Genomic DNA, 22,405 nt, shown 5'->3' with positions numbered 1-22,405 from the left:
GCAGGCTCAGAGCCTCCTGGACTAGGCTTACCTGAGCCAGAATCACATTTCTGTCCATCTCTCTCCTCCCCACCTTCACAGTGTCGTCTCACTGTATGAACCAGGCTGACCTTGAACTCACAACCCTCCTTTCTCAGCCTCTGAAGTACTATCTCCTTTCCTCTCTTTGAGTTCATTTGTCCCGAGTATTTGTTACAGCAGCAGGAGCCTGGTGAATGTTGCTTTCTTTTCTGTAGAAAAGTCTCCCATCTTCCAAAGTCCAAGATGGATTCAGGAGACCGTCCTCCTGTGTAAAAAGCTTCTGAAGGTGACACCCACGTCTTGTTTACCTCTGTTAATTCCTTCCCCTTTAGGTCGGGCTCTCGCTACATTTCCAGGCTGGCTTAGGATTCTTGGGTTCATGTGGTCTTGTGGCCTCCACCTCTGGGACCACAGGCAGGTTTTCCATGCCTCACTGTGTCACTGATCATTCCTAATGGTCAGCTCAACGCTTTACATTCCATTGATACTGAAGACAAATGTCACAAGAAAAAAAGGAGCGCTTCTTTAAATGCATAATGAATAATCTAACTTCAAGAATGGCCTTAAACTTTCCTATTCTGATCAGGCACTGAAGGATAACGTCAAAAGAATGTTGTTTAATTACGTGCATTTGTGCATTCATATATTTATAGTCAGCTTTTGTTAGATATCACACATACGTTGTAATATTCACCCTTTAAAAATACATAACTTAGAAATGGTATGCCAGCTGCTTTCTCTCCAACTGGACCTCCACTAGAACCTGCAGGGCCACACCCCACCAAGGTCCATCTCTGGCTGAAGCCTGTGGTTCCAATTCTTTTAACAGCCTCCTACAAGCTGGCTATCAGCTCAATATGGAGCATAATATGACACTGAGTTCTTGCCTCCTTTTCCCAAGGCATGACTACAGACTCATATATACCGCCAGAACAACCATTTTCCATGCCTGAGATTAACTCTTTAACATAGTTAGCCTGTTTCCCTCTGTGACCTTGATCATGAGTATTTTATTGGTTTGTTTGTTTTATTTTTGGTCTATTGGGGATTCTGAGCCACCTGCTTGGGGATTTAGATCTGGGAGTGGCTCATTGATAAATTGTTGATGAATAAAATTGTTTTTTTTTTTTTTTTAATGCACAACTTTCTTTTTCTCTCCCCCACACCTGCTTCACATAGCTTCAGACTGTGCTCTGAAATGGACGAAAGCAAGGTGTACGCAAGCAATCTCATTTAGTGTGGCTGAATTAGTAATACAAGTACTAGCCTCTTGTGTACACTCTTAAAGATGCCACTTTGCCAAGTAACTCTTAGAATGGCAGTGGTGGTGCATGCCTCCCTGAGAGGCTGCCTTCACCCATCTCATACTCGACCCACTAAGTAACTAACAAATGGCTGTCTAGATGCCACAGTTTATCTGGAAAGAATCCAGATCCTTAGATACGCTACAACTTTACATGTTTAAAATATATAACTTTGGATCTAGGATTACCAAGTGGAGTGAATTGCTCCATCAAGGAACTCCAGGGACATTTTGGAGCTGTTACAAGTGAGTCAGGGATGCTGCTGTGGTCCAGTGGGTAGACAACAAGAGTCGGTAAAATGTGCTACGATGCATGGAAGTTGTCCCCAGCAGAATCAGCTGTCCCCAAGTGTCAACAGGCACGGCTGAAAACCCCTACTTGAAACTAATGCAGGAGGCAACACAGGGTGCTATGAAAGGAGAACGTTGTTAGTTAGACACACTTCCACCACAGCTGGTTATAGGTTCTAGTGCTTTCCCAAAGCAAGAAGACAGGGTGGTGTAGCATTGCACAGGCATTCAGAGAACTGGCTTTACAGTCAGAGAGACCTATGATGCAACCCAACCGGCTCTAACAGGTTGGAGCTTAGGCTGTTAACTGTAGAATCAACACCTGTAGAAATGCCCTTATCTAGTCTGAGTCAGATAGATAAGGGGGGGAGGTAGGGGGAGAAGTATCACATTCATACGCACATGAACACTCTTACACACGTACACACACGCACACACCTGCACGCACATCATACTTTCATAACGAGCAAGTCCTAGAAGCCTAGGAGTACTTTAAGAATGAGGAGAGGGTAGCTGGTAATCAGGAAAATCACAGTTAAAAATAAATATCAGAAGTGAATGAATATAAATTTCTTCTATATTTAGAAGCCAGCATATAATAGAATGTGTTTTTTGTTTATTTGTTTTGGGTTTTTTTTTGCAAATAAGCAATTTATCTGCACACCTGGACTTCTCATCTGCTGGACATTGTGCACTTGTTATGAAACTTACCTGTCAATGCTCTACCTCACAGACCCACACTACAACTCCCTGTGAGATTTATGAGGGAAGGCTGTTCTCATAAAAACAGCTTTCTTATAGAACCTAGGACCGTCTGGAACAGCACTACCCACAATGGGTTTGTGACTTCCCCCATTAATCACTAATTAAGAAAATGCCCTCCACTGTACCATCCTATAGAGGCATTTTCTTAATTGAAGTTCCTCCTCTCAAATGACCCTAGCTTGTATCGAGTCGACATAAAACTATCCGGCAAAATGATGTATAGTTGATATTTGCTGACAAGCACTTTAGTGTTAGTCTGGGGAGACCATGTGCCCACTCTGGGCAGCTACTGTTGCCCAGGCAGACCCCAGTCTTGGTCAGAGAAACAGTGGAAAATGAGTGACGATTTCGCGCTTGGTACTAACTGAGACGTGTTCATCGGCCTCCTCTCAGGCTCCGGGGAATTCCGGGGATGAGGTGACAAGACAGAGTGAGAATGACAGCTGTGGAATGACGTCTTTCAGAGTTGACATGAACATTGCATGCATGGCCCACAGGAACCGACTACCTCACAAGACCTGCAGAAGCCTGGGCCCATCAGCTTTCCATTGTGGCTAGGAGAGCACCTTGGGAGGCCCCTCTCCCTGAGGAGCTACTGGCAGTTCATTGTTGGGGGAGGAGGAACGGTTTTTAATTCTCAGTGGTACAGCTATGAGTAATCTGTTCATGTTTCAGTAAATAACTCCACACCTATGCTCATGTGAGCAGCCTGATTAAATCAGCAAGTCATATACACACGCACACACACACACACACACACACACACACACATAGGAAAGGAGACAGGTACTAGCTGAAGGAAAGAAGGTGTTAAGTGAAAAGGGATTGGGGACAACAGAAAGTGATGAGAGAGAACACAACCAAATACATTGTATTCATGGATGCAATTGCCAAAAAAATCTCTCATTCTTTGTAAGTGACTTAAGAAACAAGAGAATAATTTTTGGTGACACATAAAAGACCTGTGATACATGTGTGTGTGTATATATATATTTTTTCCTGATTTCTAGGCCAAGGTTTGGCTCAGTAGTACAACCTGTGCCTAACATGTATCAAATTCTGGGTTCCTCCTCAAACACTAGAGCAAGTGTTGATTGTAGCATAGGTATGTTAGGTTTCGCTGGAAGCCAGCCCTGCTGAGCTCTGAATGACTTTGTCACTGTGAATGACTGTTCTGGGGCTACAGCTGCATAGGAGTGGTTTGTCCTGAAGACCTGAAATGGTTGCTATGTGTGCCTTCCTGCAGAGTGTGCATCTCTGCATGAGACATGCATACACTGCAAGCCCTGGGGGAACACCAACAATTGCTCTTCCCTTTGCATTTCGTGAAGAGGGTTACTTCATATTCTTTCATTATAAAGTGATGTCCTCAAGTATAACCATACAACCAGCAACAGAATTACAACATACCAACAAAGAACCAAAGGGTATGAGGTACTGACGTCATCCAACTTTGTGCATTTGTAGAAGGCGATGGTAAGGGAGGCAGCAAAGTCTGTTTGTGTGCGTCAGGAGTATTTCCCTCTACATCTTGAAGCTGACTACCTAGAGGCCAATGACCTCTTTTCAACTGTTAGATAACCTCATTGTAGTCGGGCGTTTGCCTTTACCTCACAGGCCTCAGGGTTAATCCTGATTCACACCAGGCCTGTCATCAAGATTCCTATGTTCCTGTCTGTACTCGATTTCTGAAAGAGATGAATAACTCAACCATGAGGAAGACAATAGAGAGGAATTTGTCTGGGATTTTTCCAGAAAGGACATCCTTGCTGATTGAAAACAGACACACAGGATTAGGGTGTGGCTCAGTGATAGAGTACTTTTATAATGAAAAACTTGCCTGCCTCCATCTTAGGCTTGAAAGCTATCTTATAGTAAAGACAAGCTAAGTTCATTCCTGTCTATGATTAAACCTCTTTGTCTCAAGGACTGGGTTATGTTTCCCCGCCTGTACCACTGTACTAGCTATTCCAGGAATGGCACTCATACCTTTGTTTGAAAAAGTTCTTTATAACTATCTTACAGTCATCCTTGTTTTGAAAGTTATATGACCATCCATGACTACCTTGTTATACCCACTGTGCAACCATGTCTTTGTTTCGAGAGGTCGTTAGGGTTAACTTGTTTGTTTTGCTCCTGTAACCCCACCTATTTTTCCAAACCCCCCTACCCTGAGCTATAAAAGCCTTGTCTTTTTCACATCCATTGATGACCTCTCCAACCTCACCTTAGGGTGAGACAGTCTGTGTATACAAAATTTAAAAAGCTTGATTTAGTATACTGCTTGCTTTAATTGATTTGGTTATGGTGTTTTGAGTCAGTGGTCTTTCTCCTTTCTTCTTTGGGATTAACAATAGTGTGTAATGTCTTTGTGATAGTGAGGGCCCTGCCCTAAATGTAGCTTGTATCAAGGTTACTTCCATCTGTTCTGAATAGCAGCAGACATTTCCAGTAGGATGTAACATTGACCGGGACCAGGTACATAATAAGGTATTCTCAGTGCTGCTTGAAACAGGCAAAAGCATCACATGGCATCTCTGAAGCCTTGTACTCAGAGTTTCAACCTATAATTCTCTGTATGCTTCTCACATTGGCTTTCCTACACATGTGCTTTGAGCAGTAGCTGCTTAGCCTACTCTAAGAAGGTTTGAGAGAACTCTGATGCACAGCAAAAGGTTTCTGCCTGACATTTATTTGCTTGGCTGGTTTGATTACTGGTCACTATTAATATATATCATTGTGTCCATTAGAATTCACTTCACATCTAGCCTGACCCGAGCTTTCACTGGATACATTTGGTTGGGATTAAAAGAAGGCAGGCACAAGATAAAACAAGGCCTGCCATTGGACGAGAAGGAAGGGTAGGTGAGAACAAAGTTTTAGAAAGAGGAGAAGCAAGGAGAAGAAGGAAGAGGCAACATGGAGGAAGATGCAGATGACCCTCTTTGTGTATCTCTGCATAGATACAGGTTGTTGTAAATATTTTATGAGGGATGGATTTGTACAGGATAATTTGGCTTGTCTAGGTGGGCAAATGATATCGTATCATTTGGCTCTGAGTTTATGGTGTGGATGTTTTGTGGAGTGTGAAACTTGCTAAGTAAATCTGAGATAAAGCCATTGATAAATTAAATGTTTCTGGAGTTTTAAATTTATTGGGCTGGTTGGAGTGTGGGTAGAGTTCATGGCTAGCAGAGAGTCAGCTGGGAAAGATACTAACAAGAGGGTGACAACCACTATGATAAATTTATGTTAGTTCTATACAGCTCTCTGGTGTCAGAACTAATGCCAGTGACAAGGTGCCATGCTGGAACTGCTCAGAGAATGCCCTGGTCAGAGAGTACCTGGGGGCAGTGTGGAGCTGCTGAGATGAATTAATGTTAATTCTCTATGGTCCTCAGGTGCTGGAACTAACCTGGGTCAGAGAGAGTCAGGGAGCAGTGTGGAACGATGACACACTGAATCTAGTAGGGTCAATTTTAATATTTACTGTAAGAGGTACACTGGTCCAATTGTAAATTATGCCCATATTGTCATTTGATTATCATAAAACCTTCTTAGAATTTCATTTCTGAATTCCTCTGGATTCCTTTATTTATTTTGTGGTTTGTTCCATTTGGTACTGAACTGAAGGACCGGCCTCCTAAGGCAGTATGATACAATGATGTCATTTCCCCATTATCTCTTGTCCTTCTCTCTTCTTTGTTGCCACAGATTTTTCTCTGGAACATTTTCTTTCTGTTTCAGGATTTACAGTAACAAGTCTTTAGAAACGTAGCTGCTAGATAGAAAATACTTTCATCTATGTTACTTTATCTGAAAATATTTTCCATTTTTCCTAAGCTGTCAGAAAGCAGTTTAGCTGGGTATAGAATTCTGGATTGATCGTTCTTTTCTTAAGAGAATAAAAACAAAAAATTGCTTTACTTCCTTCTGGCTGATGGCTGCTAATGAGAATCTTCTCATTTGAACTACAGTTCCCTATATAAAGAACAGGTTTCAAACAAGCATGTCCATCCTCTGTAGGGAGGCCACCACAGGGAACGCTGCCTGCATCTCTAAGTGTAATGTAGATATAAAGAAGGGTTTCAAGTCAAGTCTAGGACTCTATTTAACAATGGAGGAGAAGATTACAGAAAAGCATCCTGAACAGTCTCTGTATCAGCTCTTGCATCCAGGTTCCTGCCCTGTTTGAGAGTTCCCATCCTGACTCCTTCAGTGATGAATGGTGCTGTGGAAGTGTAAGCCAAATAAACCCCTTTCTCCTCAAGTTGCTTTGATCATGGTGTTTCATTATAGTCATAGTAACCCAAACTAAAACAATCATAGTGGGCCTCATTATGTCATTTTGTATATACATAATGAAGTGGATCATAGTCACTCTCCCTACCCCACATTTCCCTCTCACTCCTCCTAATCCTTTTCCATTCTTGAGTTAGACCCCTTTTACTTTCATGTCTTTTTTTTCTCTTTTTCTTCTTTCTTTTTCATGTTGTTTTGTTTTTATTTTTTGTGACCCAATGAGTTCTACTAGGATGCTTACAGGAGCATGTGGGAGAAGTTTAAGGAGCAAGGCCACCTTATCAGGAGCTACACCACTGAAGAAAATGTTGCATGTAGATCTTCAGGGAGGAGGAGTGGAGCCTCCTGAGTTCTTCCATCCCCATGCCTGGATGCTGATCCACCCAATCTAATTCAGGTCTCATACAGGAAATCACATCTGCGGTGCATTCAAGGCTACGATGATCATCTTCTGCTTGCACACCAGATTTTCGTAACACTCTCCTTCTTCCTCTGGCTCTTACATTCTTTCTGTTACATTATCACAATATCCCCTCAGCTGAGTGATCATCTTCACGCATACAAAAAACAGAAGCCTAGATTTGCCTCGCAAGCCATCATTTGCTAACCTCTGATCCAAAGGACCCGTCCTATCTACCTTTATTTCCTGCCTCCTCTATGCATATTTTAATTAGCAAGATTTTTAAATTAGTCACATCTATCACTGCAAAAATAGGTATTTCATTTAAATGTAGAGTTTTGCTGTCTGACAGATAAATAAGTTTTTACAACCCTGTATTTTAAAATTATTTTTTTGCTGTTTGTTGTTACAGAGATTAAATCTCAGATATACACTAAGAACTCATTCTACCCCAGAGTACCACATGAAGACTACATTTTTCACCTAACCAATAATGAGAATAACTAGTCCTATTTCAAGTTAGGTCCTCTCTCATTTCACTTTGATTGGTTTTGTTAGATATATTATCTTTTTTATTTGTTTGTATGATTGTATTTAGTTATTTTTGAGACTGGGTCTCTCTCTGTAGCCTTGACTGTCCTGAAACTCACTAGATCAGGCTGGCCTTGAACTCAAAAAGATCTGCCTGCCTCTACCTTCTGAGTGCTGGAATTAAAGTCATGTGCCACAGTACCTAGTAGACTTAATTTATGTGTATGGGTACATAAATGTGAATGCTGTTGCCTTTGGAGGGCAGAAGAGGGTTTCCAATGCCCGGGAGCTGGAGCTACAGGAGGTAATGAACCAGCTCACTTGGGTGTTGGGAACCGAGGCCTTCTGCAAAAGTACTTCATTCTCTTAACTGCTGAGCCATCCCTCCAGCCTTCGTCTGACTCTGTGACATCTGTTTCAATTTATATATATATATATATATATATATATATATATATATATATATATATATATATAAAACCAATGAGAATGTGCAAATTTTAAATTAAATTTTCAGTAGTGGGGGGGGAGGATGAAGAATAAAAGGTGTGTGTAGCAAATTGTCTATCGGAAACAATCCCATCAGGTAGGAACTGGAAACGGCGGAGACAATGGGGCGTGGTGCTCCATCTTACTCTGAGTAAGACCTGCAATTACCACCCAGTCAAAGGGCAGACAGCTCCTGCTGTGCGCGTGCACACAGCCTTTCAGCTCTGCACTCAACTCCTGGAACAGTGAATGCACCACTGACTTCATATAATCCTGGCTTCAACAAGAGAAAAAGAAATCTACTGCTGTAAACGTAGGCCTCGACCTAAAGAGGGTCACTGGCAAGTTAAAAGTGTCATTTATTAAAATGGCACTAATTAGCCTGGAAAAGAAATACAGCAATTCTCTCCCTGAGTCCTGGGATAAACAATGCCTGTAAAAAGAAAGGGCTGTCAATTTCTAATGGCACTGAGTGCCTTAAGTCAGGAAGGGCCATTTAGACAGCAAGCAGCATTTCACAGTCTTTTGAATTATGGAATAAACAAAATAAATGGCCAGAAATACTCTACTAAAAAAACGTGTGGACCTGCAGTTTGCATTTCTGAGAAGCAGCTAATGATCGAAGGATAGTAAGCGGTGACTTCAAAGATGTGAATTTTCTCTTGTGGCTTTGTATTACCTTTACCTTCTATGCACAAAACAGAGGGACCCTCCCTGGGCTTCCCTGGCAGTAGGGATATCCACCAGGGGCTTTTTGAGCTCCTTAAAGACCCAGAATTCTAGTCTTTTGCCCAGTACTTTGGAAGCAGTTTCTTATATTCTGCACTTTTATTATTTTTCCTAACATGCTCTTGGAGAAGAAAAGTTTTCCTTTCTTTAAAGTCCATTGTACGAGAGTTTGTTTAATGAATTACAGTGCATTCTATATCTTATCAACCTCTGCCTAACCCAAGGCTACAAAGATTTCCTCCTAAAATTTTCATCATTTTAGACTTTAAGTTTTTTGGTTTTTTTTTTTTTTTTTTTTTTTTGGTGGTGGTGTTTTTTTTTATTTTTATTTTTTGAGACAACTACGTAGCTCAGGCTGGCCTTCCACTGAGTCTCTTGTCTCAGCTTTCAGAGTGCTGGACTTGTAGGCATAGGTCACCAGACCCGGCCTTCATTGTAGGTTTTATGTATAGATCACTACACAAGTCGGTTTCCAAGTCAGTTGGGTATTTGGGGGGGGGGGGCAGTTTATATGGCATATTCCAACTCAGGTTTTTTTTTTTTTTAACATATAATGAAAGATACAGATTTAAGATTACTTGTAAGGAAGTATAGCATCATTTGCAAATTCTTCTTTCTCCACAGGACCTTGTACTTTTGCTTTAACTGTATGCTTTAGTTCACACACACACACTGTTTGCCGGGTGGGTCCCTGCATAAAGCGTGTTTTTGACCATGGACACCCCGACTCCCATCCTGGGCACCTGTGTTACTGTAACTTCCTCTCCTCCGTTTCCTTAATCTTTCTCTTCTGTCACATCTACACATTTGCTTTCCCGCACTGTCTCAATTTCCACTCTTCCCTTAAAAATCTCACTTTCTGCAGCACTCATTTATGGTCACGGCAGGGAGCCATTGCTTTTGATGGTTCAAGGAAATTGGGAGACATTTTCTGTCTGCCTGCACTTGCACCACCCTCGCTGTGTAGCTCACACTTGGCCCTCTCACCCAGGGCTCTTTGTGGGATGCGGCCAACCATCCCCCTTCCATTTGGTTTGGTTCACCGATGGTTTGATGATGTGGAGGAAAGCGAGCCAAGCTCCATCTCAACTCTGCTTCCCCCTAGTCTCATCACCTGCTTCACATGCAGACGGGGGCTTGGTCTCTTCATCCAAAGAAAGCAAAACAACCCCCAAAACGATGCTACCAACCCTGTTTGTTGTCAGCATGAAGGAGGAGATATCATTGTTAGTTCTTCATGTCTGCTCCTATGCTCGGCATATAGTAGATGCTTAGCACCACCGACAATTCTATTACGGATCTAAATAGAATTACGTATTCTAAATAGATTGCAGCTATTAGAAACACTAGCGGTTTGGCCTAATCCACCATTCTCCAGGACCCGCTGGCCAAAACCTAGGAGTCTAAGGCTGCTGATAGTGCAGAAATATTTTAATTTAGAATAAAATAGAAGATGCTGGGTACCAAAAATGGGATTCAGATATTATCTTCATTTACCCTAGATTTGTCTTGCTTTTTAATTCATTGAATATTAAAATAACCAAGAGCTGTATTCTCAATCCCAAGACTCCTAGCCCAGCAGACATTGCCAAAACCTACATCCCTGAAATTCTGGCCTCCAACTTGGTGTTGGTATTCTGTAGCTATAACACAATTTTCCCGATTTGTGTTGTTTCGTTTTGTTTCTGTAGTCCTGGGGATCGAACTCAGGGCTTTGTACATGCTACACACGTGCTCAACCACACGGATGGATATATCTATATCTACTCTATTTCTGTCTATACCATACATCTATATCTACATCTACATCTACATCTACATCTATATCTATATCTACATCTACATCTATATCTATATCTATATCTCCTGCCCAAATTAATTTTTATGTGTGCAAAACAAACTTCTAAGATGGGCTACTGGGTCAGGCCAGTAATCCAGGATACTCAGGAGAATGAAACAGGAAGACCAAGTTCTAAGTCTGACAGAGGTTCAGAGTACATTCAAGACTAGCTTGTGAAATTTAGTCAAACTTTGTTGCAAGATAAAATGGGAAGAGAGGGATGGTGAAATACTTCAGTGGTAGAATTCTTTACTAGTATCATGCACAAGGGCCTAAATTTATATCCAGTATAGCAAAAAGAAGAAGAATCCCTCAAAAAGCTTGTGGGCACTCTATCATACCTAATTGAAGCTACTAGGTCAAGAATGTTTAATTAATGCTTGCTTCTAGAAACTTACTTAAAAAGCCATCAACTGGGTTGTTTGGGTCTTGGATGCCCCAAGCTAACATTAACCCAAGCCTAATTGAACAAACGTTGAACTGCACTTGCCAATGAAGGAGCCACTAGCCATGTGTGACTTGCTATGTATGACAGATAAGAAATGGGTACCCCGTTTTAAAGAGTCCCAAAGAAAGACTATAAAGTGCCTGTTACTAGATTCCCAATTAGTGAAATAATAACATTTTGGAGATACTGGATTAAACACATTATTATAGTTATTCTTAATTGCTTTTTTCTCTTTTCAAATGTAGGTCATGGACCTAGAGAGATACTTGGAAGGTTAAAACATTGGCTGTTTGATTCCCAGAAGACTAGGGTTTGATTCCCAGCATCAACATGGTAGATCACAACCATCTTTAGCTCCATTCCCAGGGGATCCCAGTGCTTCTAGCTTTTCTGGGCATCAGACATATACTTGATACACAGATATATATGCAGGCCCACATCCACACACATAAAAATATGTAAAAAAAAAAAAAACTTTTTTCTTTCATCAGCTGCGGATTTATTGGCATAAATGCAGCCATATAAAAGCATAAGTTATGAAAAACACAGTCACGATGTACCTCCATACCGCAAGCCCAGCTCCTGAGCCCCCTTTTGCAGGAGGGCCAGCATGGCACCTCCTCAGCACATCTGGTAGTCAGTGGAACAAGAGAGCTCACACAGCTGACCCTTGAAGTCCAGGTCGATGGTAAAGTCCAAGTCACGATTGTTTGTGGTATTGGGCCTCATTCCAATGGTACCCAAGATCTCCTCGCTGGTCGTCACTGTTAACTAGTCCTCCATGTGGAACACAGTCTGCTTCCAGTGTGTGTATGGGGACTCAGGACTGGTAGAGAGGCCGGTCCTCTTGTGGCATCAGTGAACTCAGTGTTGAAGTAGGCCACCAGTGCATGCATACAGTCATTCCTCTTCACTTGCAGGCCAAAGGGGGAGGGGAAGGTCAGGTCCTCCACCTTGACTGTGTAGATGTCCACCTCCTTTATGAGGCAGGCATTGGTGGCCAGCTGCTTTGGGTCCACCACGTCCACCAGGGGCTCCTTGATAGCCGTGTCTTTAATGCAGGACATATCAAAAGCCATATACATTCTTCGACCCGTGGATCTTGTAGTCTTTATACTGTCGGTCCTCAGTGGCTGTCACATACAGGGTGGCCCGGTCTGGGAAGATGAGGTCATCGGGTACCAACTACTTATCACGAGCGTGTAGCACGGTGTTAAGTACGGACTCGTAGAACAGGCAGTAACCCACCCACTCGCTGATGATGATGTCCACCTCCTCCACCGTGCCCTTAATGGTGGTCACTACATGGTCTAACCTGTTGGCTTTGACGATCTTCACAGCATAATCGGAGATACCGGAACACTCAATCCCAACGACCTTGCGGGCCCCTGCCTTGGCAGCGAACACGCAGAGGATGCCGGTGCCTGAGCCCATGTCCAGCACCACTTTGTCTTTGAAGAGCTGCCGATTTGTGAAACATGGAGTTGTGGTACTCGAGGGTTCGCACCTATTCCTTTAGCATCTCCTCATGGATGCCAAAGTGTGCATAGGGTAGTAGTCTTTGGATGTCATGTCCTTAGCATTGGGCTTCTCACTACTTTCTGCTTCGCCACAGGAAACCTCCAAGATGCAGTACTCAGCCTCAGCTGCCACCATCTTCACCAGAGTCCTCTGGCCTCTGAGACCTCCTCCCACCCCCCCCCCCACCTTTTTTCCTAAAAACCTTTTAAAATGTAGTTTATTAATTTTTTTATTGTCGGTGTGTGATTCCCACTGCATTTCTATTAAACAGTGCTGGTCTACAGTTTAGAAATGTGTGAAATACTGTGACGCATAAAGCCGGTGGAAAAAACTAACTGTGGCTCATTAGGATTTAGCAAAGGTGCTGTAATAGCATTAGTGAGGTGGAGGGGTTTACTGCGCTCACGATTGCCTAAGCAACCGATACACAAAGAACGCAATCTGCCGAGGAAAAGCTGTTGGCTTAAACTGTGGACACACGCGCCACACCCTGCCAACAGAACTTCACATTCACTGCTCCTCTTCCCTGAGACCTGCCCCACAGCACTCTGTCACTAAAGGCTCACAGTGGGATCCCTTTGAAAGTGAGATTACACTCCCTCCAGGACGTGTTGCACGTGCTGACAGCCAGAGAGTTTCTCACTCAGCCTAATCATCTTTACTCCTGTCTTGGCTTTGAGCAAAACACTGACCAGGCACAGTGAGACTTTGCTAGGAGGTGACCGGTGAAATTGTCAGGGTTTGTTCTAGTTAGGATGAAATGTTTCTATTTTTAATAAAGCCACTCGAGAACAGAAACTTTTTCTGTTATGAAAAACAGTTTGGTGAGTCCTCAAAAAATTAAAGTAGAACTATCATTATAGAAAGTAGAACACCCAGATGTACCACTCCTTGGGATGAATACTACACCTGCAGGAGTCTACATCTGCACCTCAGGAATGCTTGCACATCAGTATTTACTGCAGCTCCATCCACAAAGGGCAAGCTATAGAATCAGCAGGCAAAGAAAATATACAGCTTATATACAATGGAGCTTCTTCAGCTGAGAATAAAAATGAAATGGTGTCATCCACAGGAAGATAAATGGAGGACATCATGTTAGTTAAAATATTCAAGACTCAGAAAGGTAAATCTCATATTTTCTCTCATACACAGAATCCAGATTCAAATACATGTGTATGTGTGTGTGAGAGTGTGTGTATGATAAGTATCAATATATTATATTTGCATGTATATATCATATGTATACATGTATAATATAGAACCCAATGGGGTTTTTTTTTTTATTTGAAGGGGAGGGAGACAGCGGAGTGGGGAGTAAGGTAGAAATGGAGGGTTACATAGAAACATGGACAGCATACAATGATGCATGTATGTGACATCGTTTTTATATGCTAACTAAGAAAAGAGGGAAGTTTAATACCAGAGCTATCATACTCACAACATAACAGATATGAAAACTACACCAAACATAGGGAGGTAAACTGCAGGGAGTTATAGAAACTGGAAGTCAGCGAATCAGGCTTTGGTACTGTCCACCTACTCTGGGAAGGCAGAGTTTCACCGGGTATACGTGTGTGGGAGGGACTCAGCTCAAAATCCAAATGTTAGCCCTGACCAGCTCAGCATCGATGACTGCAGCTAACCCAGTGTTTACCATTTCCCCTAGTACCCATCCAGAAAGGTGCTGATGGCAGCAGGGTTTTCCCCCGATATTTAATTAAAATAGTTTCAAGAATAGAATGATAATACAGGTGTTCTAAGTTTATTGACCTTTCAGGACTTGTGTGAGGTCATCCAGCACATGACCACTGTGTTCAATATTCACAATGATTCTTACAATCGATACCTTGCACTGTTACTGTGACTTGGTGTCATTATCTATACAATGGAGATAAAAATGTCTGCTTCACAGACTTTTGAAGGATCTTAGTGAAATAGCTCGTGGGAGGAGGTAATAGTACCGATTATCAGCAGCCAGTGACGTTACACAGTGAGGAAGAGGACGGTGAGCTGGGGCATGCATTGAGGACTCACTGGTCTGTGTTCATTTTCATGTATAATTTTAAGGCCCATTTGTAATGTGTTGGCTATTTCGTGGTCCAGATATTTAGTATATGAACACAGTTCGTTGTCCCCTTTACTCCAACAATATGTATACTTTATTTCACAAAGTCCACTCTTTTCAAGCCTTTCAACACACTGTAATTGAAAAATTATTGTTATGTGTACGGCCATGTCTCAGACATATCCTTTAAAACGAGTGAAACGCATTAGAAAGCCCCTTATGTTAGACACCAGCTAAGCGTAAAATGTTTATAAGCAGCTATCAAGGGAAAAAGCTGTGGCTTCCACTTTTAACCCTTGAGAGATTTAAAGGAGCTTGTGGAATGGCGAGGGACAAGAGATAGTGATGGAATGAATTGGATCAATGTATTTTATATACAATTACAAAATATCCCAATGAAACCAATTACTTTGCAATTAATAAACATTGATTTAAAACAGGAAACAAACTACAGTACACTATACCTGATAGAACCTCTGCAGCAGTTAAAAAAAAAAAAGACTCCATGGGCCAGGTTGGCAAAGAGCCTGCAGCCATGTTATTAGGTGGAAAAACATACTATAGAGAAAGTTTTCTCTCAGACTCTACACTTTTTTTAGACAAAATTATAGAGCCCCAGCTGGCCTGGAACTCACCATGTAGACCAGGTTACTTCAAACTCACAGGAATTTGCCCCTTGAGTCCTGGGCTTAAAGGAATATGCTGTTTTTATATTCCTGGTTCAAGATGGCTCTTTTAGAAAAAATAAAAACTAGACTAAGACAACTGGATTAATCATCCTAAAATTAGATATCTGGGGGGGGACCCTCTGACTATTCAATTTCAAACTATCTGTGTGATGTTCCTGAGTATAACATCAGAAAGAGATACTGTTTATGTCTGACTTCCTAAAGCAGGAATAAGCTGCCTCTCCTGGTTCCTGTCAATAATCTGCAGTGTCCCAAGTCTTCTGAAGCACAGAATTGTCATGTTTCACTTTACCAGTGGGTCTCAAACTGTGGTCTCATGACCAATAGCATAAGCATCATTTAAGAACTAAGGGCAGAAGCTAAGGCTCAGGTTTCTCAGGCATTCTGAGACTCATTACAGCAAAGGGATACTATGTGTCTGGGAATCACTGCTGGCCACTGTTGCACTTACTTCTGAAGGGACAGAAGCCCCAGGAGCTGATGTTGTGTTAATTAGCAACAGTGCTCTTTTCCGATTTCCATTGCTAATCATAGATTCTAAAATTGTAGCTTGTACAGCCTCAGAACCAAAGAGACGGGCAATGCTCTCGGCACTAGGCACGATAGGCGAGTCATAAAGACAAAACGAGTGTCCTCCATCTGATGACTAAAGGCAATTCCGTCCTTTCATACCATTCAGACACAAAATGATGGGCTCCTGTCATGTGCAACACTGCAGATGGTACTGGAGATGATTACACTACACAAAATAAGAAAATACATTATTACAGAACAAGATATGATGTTGCTCATATGTAGAATCCAAAATATTTCATCTCAAGGAAGCCCATAATTTCATGGTTACTATAGGATTGAGGGATGGGGAGAGGTTCATTCACTGGCCCAAGTGGCAGTTAGCAACAAGAGGGTGATCGTATATAGTAATGCACTGCACATTTCAAAAACCTAAAGAAAGATTTCTTAATTATTCTTTACTTGGAAGAAACAGTAAGTAGGTAAACAAGTGCCCTTCACCTGATTTAACCACTATACAGTGTATCCAAGTGTTGAAACATTATGCTTTTCACAGAATCCGGTAGAGTTTTATGTTTCTATGTCTCTGTTAAAAATAAACTTAATTGACAGGCTAGAGCTCCCAGAGAGGCAATGTCTGATACCCACTTCATGAGACCCAAAAGAGGGTCTTGCCATGGGTAAGGATGGGAATGAAATGTTCACAAACTCAAGGACTGAAGGAACTGAAGACATGGCTTTGACTCTTTAGAGGTTACCAACAGGATTTAGGGGATTACGACCCTTCAGAATAGGTTAGTCTATTTATTTAAGGGTAAAACACGAAGAGGCCTGGGCTGCCATGGAAGGACTCAATGATCAATGTCTGATGGGACAGCTAGTCTGTGTGGACAGTTATCTGTTCAGTGTCCATCCCAGGGCAAGAGGAAATGTGGCTGAAGACTAGACAGTAGTCCAGACCTGAGATGCGGCTAGTAGGTTTTTGTCCCAGTGGTTTCTATACAATTCCATTTGGTTGTTCAAGTCTTGAAACAAGGTTTCAGTAGAACTACCTCTTAATTAAGGTTTTTACCCTATCTCTTTGCCTGGTTTTTCTGTTTTGTTTTGTTTGTTTGTTTATTTTCAGTTACAAATAAATATTCCATTTTTTTATTTTTCTCTATTTGAAATTACCTTTCTGTTCTAAACATTCTAAAGAACTGTTTACATTAAGTGATTATGGATTTCTAGAAAGATATTCTACCAGGGATAGGATTCCGAATTACAGTCAGGAGCCAGAAATGGGAAGACAAGAGAGCTCAGCTGACAGATTTTCTTACAGTTTTACAGAGTAACTGCTATGTTCTGACATCCTCTGTTGTGAACAATGGATGTCATATTAGTCAAAAATAAACAGAATTTAGAATAAAGGAAGAAAACGATGCCAGCCACTGCTTTCAGGAGCAGGACAGCAAATCTTCCTACCAGTGTTCCCATGGTTATGAGAGGCTCTGCAAAGGGGGGATTGGGAGCTACTGACTATGATTTCTTTTTTAACGTCTAGAGTAAAGACCATGGGCAAAATTCCTGGGTTAAAACAGACAAATGTTTACAGTTTTGATGGCCTTATGAATCTTCTTGGGTTGTTTTGTTTGTTTGTTTCTATGATTAGAAATTACATCAATGTAACCCAAACTTCAGTTATACCATAGAACTATTGGTAAAGAACGATACATTTTGCAGCTTGGTGTGAGCTGTAAAGGTCAGAAGGTGCAACCTTGTATCCTGGTAGGGGTCTTGCTTCTGGCACATACTCATCCAATTACAAAATAATCTTTCAATTAACAGCAACATTTTCTGTTTGGGGAACATTTTATTTTTTTCAATGCAATGGGCTAAGTAAGATCTGCCTTCCTACAAAGGCCACAATTTGGCTTGAAGTGTAGTGAGAACTTCTCCTCGTTCCCAATTCTTCTGTCTCCCTCCTTCCCAATTCTGTCTCTCTCCCTGTCTCCATCTCATCCCTCTTTCTCTCCTCCTGCCCTCCCTCTCTACTTTCATGTATTGGAAGGCTCACAGGATACATATAATATGATTCTCAGGCTTGGTACCATGTTGTCATTCTCTTGTTTATTTAATGACACAGGGTCAGCTGAATAGTCCAGGCTGTCTTTGAACCATTATTCTTTGCCTCAGCATCCCAAGCACTGAGACTACAGATGTGCTCACCACACCTGGTCCACCCTGAGGGTTGAGGCATAATCATGTGGGGCCAGGAAGACAGCACAGAGTGCAACGTCTTCAAGCCTCAGAATCTGCATGGTAGAAGGCAAGAACTGACTCCAAGTTGTCCTCTGGCACCTCCACCACACACACACACACACACACACACACACACACACACACACACACACCTCATGTTAAATAGATTGGGTCCAATCAGGACAATCTCTTGACAAGCCCAGACTGTTATGATTTTCGGCTTTGTCACAAGCATGTCACTTTCTATGCACATCTTGAGTTTACAGTCATCCACTGTCTCTACACCAATTACATCATCCTTACCTACCCTTTCCCCTTGGATGGATAATTAGCTCCATGAGCAGAGCTCACACTTATCCCTATTGCATCATAACCCTGTTTGTTTGAATCCCCAAAACAATAACGTTCTCTTACAATGTGTCATCTCGCTTCCCACTTTCTCTCTTTTCCTGGGCTTATGCTTTCTGCAGCTCTAACAGCAAGTCTTGTCTTTCTGCTTTAAAGTCACTGAGAATGCCATTGGACAAGACAAAGCTAATTCCTTCCTTTCTCCTCTAATCACTTATTGGAGAGCAAAGCCTGAAGACAGAATGGAATGTCCAGGTGGAGTACCAGCTAAACACGGACTGCCAGCTGCCATTTCTCCAATGTGGCTCGCTGATGGAAAACAGAGGGCACCACAGGGACTGTGAATAATCTCAGGAATGCCTAAGATGAACCAAGAATTTGAAATATAGGTTCCTATGCTTTGGTGGATGTAGAAATGGGAATTTAAGAACAGTTCAGTTTAGAGCCTCTAGTATGTTTTTTACTTAATTGGATTTTGAGATTCACACTGTTCCAAAAACCAGTGTTAGAAAATTTGTTTTGCAATTTCCCCTGAGGCATTTTGTTTTTCAGACATCTTCCTCGCATGGTTTCTTAAACATACAAAAACGTCAATGGTAGAAGACTTTTGAAAGACAGCTTGCTTACCTCGGAGAGCCAGCTGAGTTTCTGGCTGAGTTTCACACTGTGAAGACACCTAGCCATAAGTCCGCCTGTGAACTGTGTGGTTGTGTACCTGTGTCAGCTGGAGGGCTGAAGGACACACCACCTGCTCACAAACCCCACAGTTCAGTTCAGGGAGCACATCTGAGGTTACAGCTGAACCGAGTGTGAAGAGATTAGAAAATGTGTTCAGGGACTGGGAGGACTGCTCAGTGAGGACACACTCGTTTTGTAGATGTGAGAACATGAGTTCAGATCTCCTGGAGCCACATAAAGCCAGACAGAGTTCACGTGTCTGTAAGCACAGTACTCTAGGGGCGGCATAAGAGGCAGAGACAGGATGATTCCTGGCTGATCCTGGGTACACAGTGCCAAACAAGAGACCTGTCTCCAACAAGGTGGACACCCAAGGTCCTCCTTTAACTCCCATATGTACTCAGTGGCAACCAACCCAGCACTCACTCATAGGGACACACACACACACACACACACACACACACACACACACACACATACAAAAACACACACACACACACACACAGAGAGAGAGAGAGAGAGAGAGAGAGATTTTAAAAAAAATGTACCCTCAGCTGCATCTACTTGAACTATTTGTAGAATGAAATTAAGTTTATGTCTTTCTCCTTGCACAAAAATCAATTCAAAGTGGATTAAAGACGTTCTGAAAACGGCTCCAATAGCACAAGAATTAACAAGTAGGGTTACATGAAATTAAGATGCTTCCACACAACAAAAGGAATAATCACCACAGTGAAGAAGCAGCCATGGGAACCAGACACAACAACAAACACCTTCGCTAACTGCACCTCAGGCACCTGCGAGTATTACTTTCTAGAACTGCAAAAGCCGAATCCAATAGAAAGAAAAAAAAAAGATCCAATCAATAAATGGCTAATACACAGAATGAACAGTCGTCAAAAGAAAAACCACAAACGACCAATAATACTTGAAAGGTGTTTAATGTCCTTAGCCTTCAGGGCAGCACAGATGAAAACAGCTTCTAGATTCCATCTCATCCTAGTCAGAATGACTAAAGAAACAAATGACCACAGATGCTGGTGAGGTTGCTGGTGAGGATGTATTGTGTGGCCACTATAAAGCATTTCCCTGTACTCTTTAGTCACATCTCACACCCCCTCCTCCTTATTCTTAAAGCTTTGCTTTTTTCTCCCGTTGTTAGCCCCTCTTCTTTTTAACTTATTCATAGCCTTCCATAGATTTTGCAAGTCTCTAAAATCTTCATACCCTAACATCATCCCAACTTTCTCCCCATAGGTGTTTTATACACCTTTAAAAAAGATTCAGTGTTGATCTAATACTTAATCTTTATCCTCATCCACCCTACATCCCTCCTATCCTCAATTTGATTAACTAAAATCTGAGTTGATGCTTTCTATCCTTGGTTCTTTATCCTCCAACAGTTATTGAAGTCGAAAGAGCCACTGTCATTCACGGGCTAGTTTGGCTTATGCGTAGTGGTACTGTCGAGCAGCTAAGGTTGTTATCTCAGCTGATGTCCCACTCAAGGAATGTATAGAGATTATACAGAATGCCCTAAGCTTCCAAACCGTTTCAGAGCTGGAAGTGGAATGCCCTGATCTCATGTGTGCTAGGTAAGGGCTCTGCACTGACCCGTGTTCCCAGACCCTGAGAAATACCAAGTCACTCACAAAGGTGGACCCGTCAGAATAACAGCAGATTTGTCAACTAAAAGTTTAAAATCTAGAAGGACCCTTGGGAAATAACTGCAAGCCCAGAACTTCTCTACTCAGAAATCTGTCAAAAATGAAGGACAAATACAACTTTTTTATGATAAAACAGATTAAAGGGTTTTGTGACCACTAAACCAATTCTTCAGAGAATAGTTGACGAAATCTTTATATTGAAGAGAAAAACAAATCCATCTATAAGGCCCCTGGTAGAAATAAACCACACTAGATTAATAATTAAACAAGAAAGAAGGCTGAAGTCAATATATACCTTTCAATAATAATTCTGTCTATTAATGGTCACAATTCTTCAATCAAAAGACACAGACTAAGAGACTGAATTCAAAGGTAATAAGCAGTTTTCGCTGTTTAATATATAAAAAGATAGGTTTTCAACCCAAAACTAGTGAGAAAAGATAAGGTAGTTTCCTACTGGTTTGGGGAACAACCTAAAAAGAGGGTATTAAAACATAAATCCCTTGAACACAAGAACATTTGATTTAATCTAATTAATTTAGATGTAAAGTCATAGGTTAATCCTAGCACAATAGTAGTAGGTGATTTCTAATTAGCTCCCCCTAATTGACAAGCTACCTTAACAAAAAAAAACCACCCCCCCAAAGAAAACCCAAAACCCCAACAACTACAACAAAAAACAAAGATCTGAGTTCATTGACATTGTAGATTAAATCAATCTAACAGAACAAATAATTCATCTAAACACTGCAGAGTGTTATATATTCTCAGCATCCCAGGGATCTTTCTCTTAAGTAGACCACTGTACTAGTCCGGGTTCTCTAGAGTCACAGAACCTATGGGTAGTCTCTAGATAGTAAGTGAATCTGTGGATGACTTGCAGTCTGTAGTCCAACTTCCCAACAATGGTCAGCAGCGGCTATGAATGGAAGCCCAAGGATCTAACAGTTAGTTGCTGAGTCCCACAAGACAAGCAGGTGAAGAAAAGAGAATCTTCTTTTTTCCAATGTCCTTATGTAGGTCTCCAGCAGAAAGTGTGTCCCAGATTAAAGGCTTGTGCTAGGATCTGGGATTTGCTTTGTCCCAGATGACCTTGAACTCAGAGATCTCCTTGCCTTAGTCTCCTGGGATTCATAGCCACTATGCCTCAAGATCTCCATGCCAAGCTCCAAGTCAGAAATATGTATCTTCCAGCCTCAAGATCAGGATCACAGGTGAGCCTTCCAATTCTGGATTGTAGTTCATTCCAGATATAGTCAAGTTGACAACCAGGAATAACCACCACATCCACATATTAGGGCACAAAATAAACTACTAACAATGAAGTAAGACTAATAATAGTTAACAAGAGAACCCCTGGAGCAGACATGAATGCCAGTGCTCTTATTTACTAATAAAACAGTATTGGACAATAAATGGGTCTATGGAGACATCAAGGAGGAAACAGAAGTATTCCTAGAATCAAATGAAAATGAAGACGCAAGATATAGCGAGTCCCTGGGGTATGATGAAAACTGTCACATCCCTAGAAAAAGGGAAGTTCATAGCTCTAAGTGTCTGC

General features: G+C 41.7%; 1 protein-coding gene and 1 pseudogene across 2 annotated transcripts in view; both read right to left on the bottom strand.

Moving 5' to 3' along the window:
* Positions 1 to 11,731, bottom strand: part of SPMIP2 (sperm microtubule inner protein 2) — a gene marked incomplete at both ends in the record, with an annotated part of 44,291 nt that extends 32,560 nt beyond the window's left edge. The window contains one exon of the mRNA XM_080915354.1: positions 11,680 to 11,731. Coding sequence (XP_080771480.1) covers positions 11,680 to 11,731 — 52 coding nt within the window. The remainder of the gene's footprint in view (positions 1 to 11,679) is intronic.
* Positions 11,732 to 11,740: 9 nt separating this feature from the next.
* On the bottom strand, positions 11,741 to 12,775 carry LOC308419617 (protein arginine N-methyltransferase 1-like; annotated as a pseudogene). Its single transcript has one exon. The product of its transcript is annotated as a protein arginine N-methyltransferase 1-like (transcript).
* Between the last annotated feature and the right edge of the window lie 9,630 nt (positions 12,776 to 22,405).

The sequence above is a fragment of the Micromys minutus genome (assembly GCF_963924665.1).
Source record: "Micromys minutus genome assembly, chromosome: 4".
NCBI classification, from domain to species: Eukaryota; Metazoa; Chordata; class Mammalia; order Rodentia; family Muridae; genus Micromys; species Micromys minutus.
Note: the sequence above shows the minus strand (reverse complement) of the source record. Positions and strands in the feature narration are given on the sequence as shown.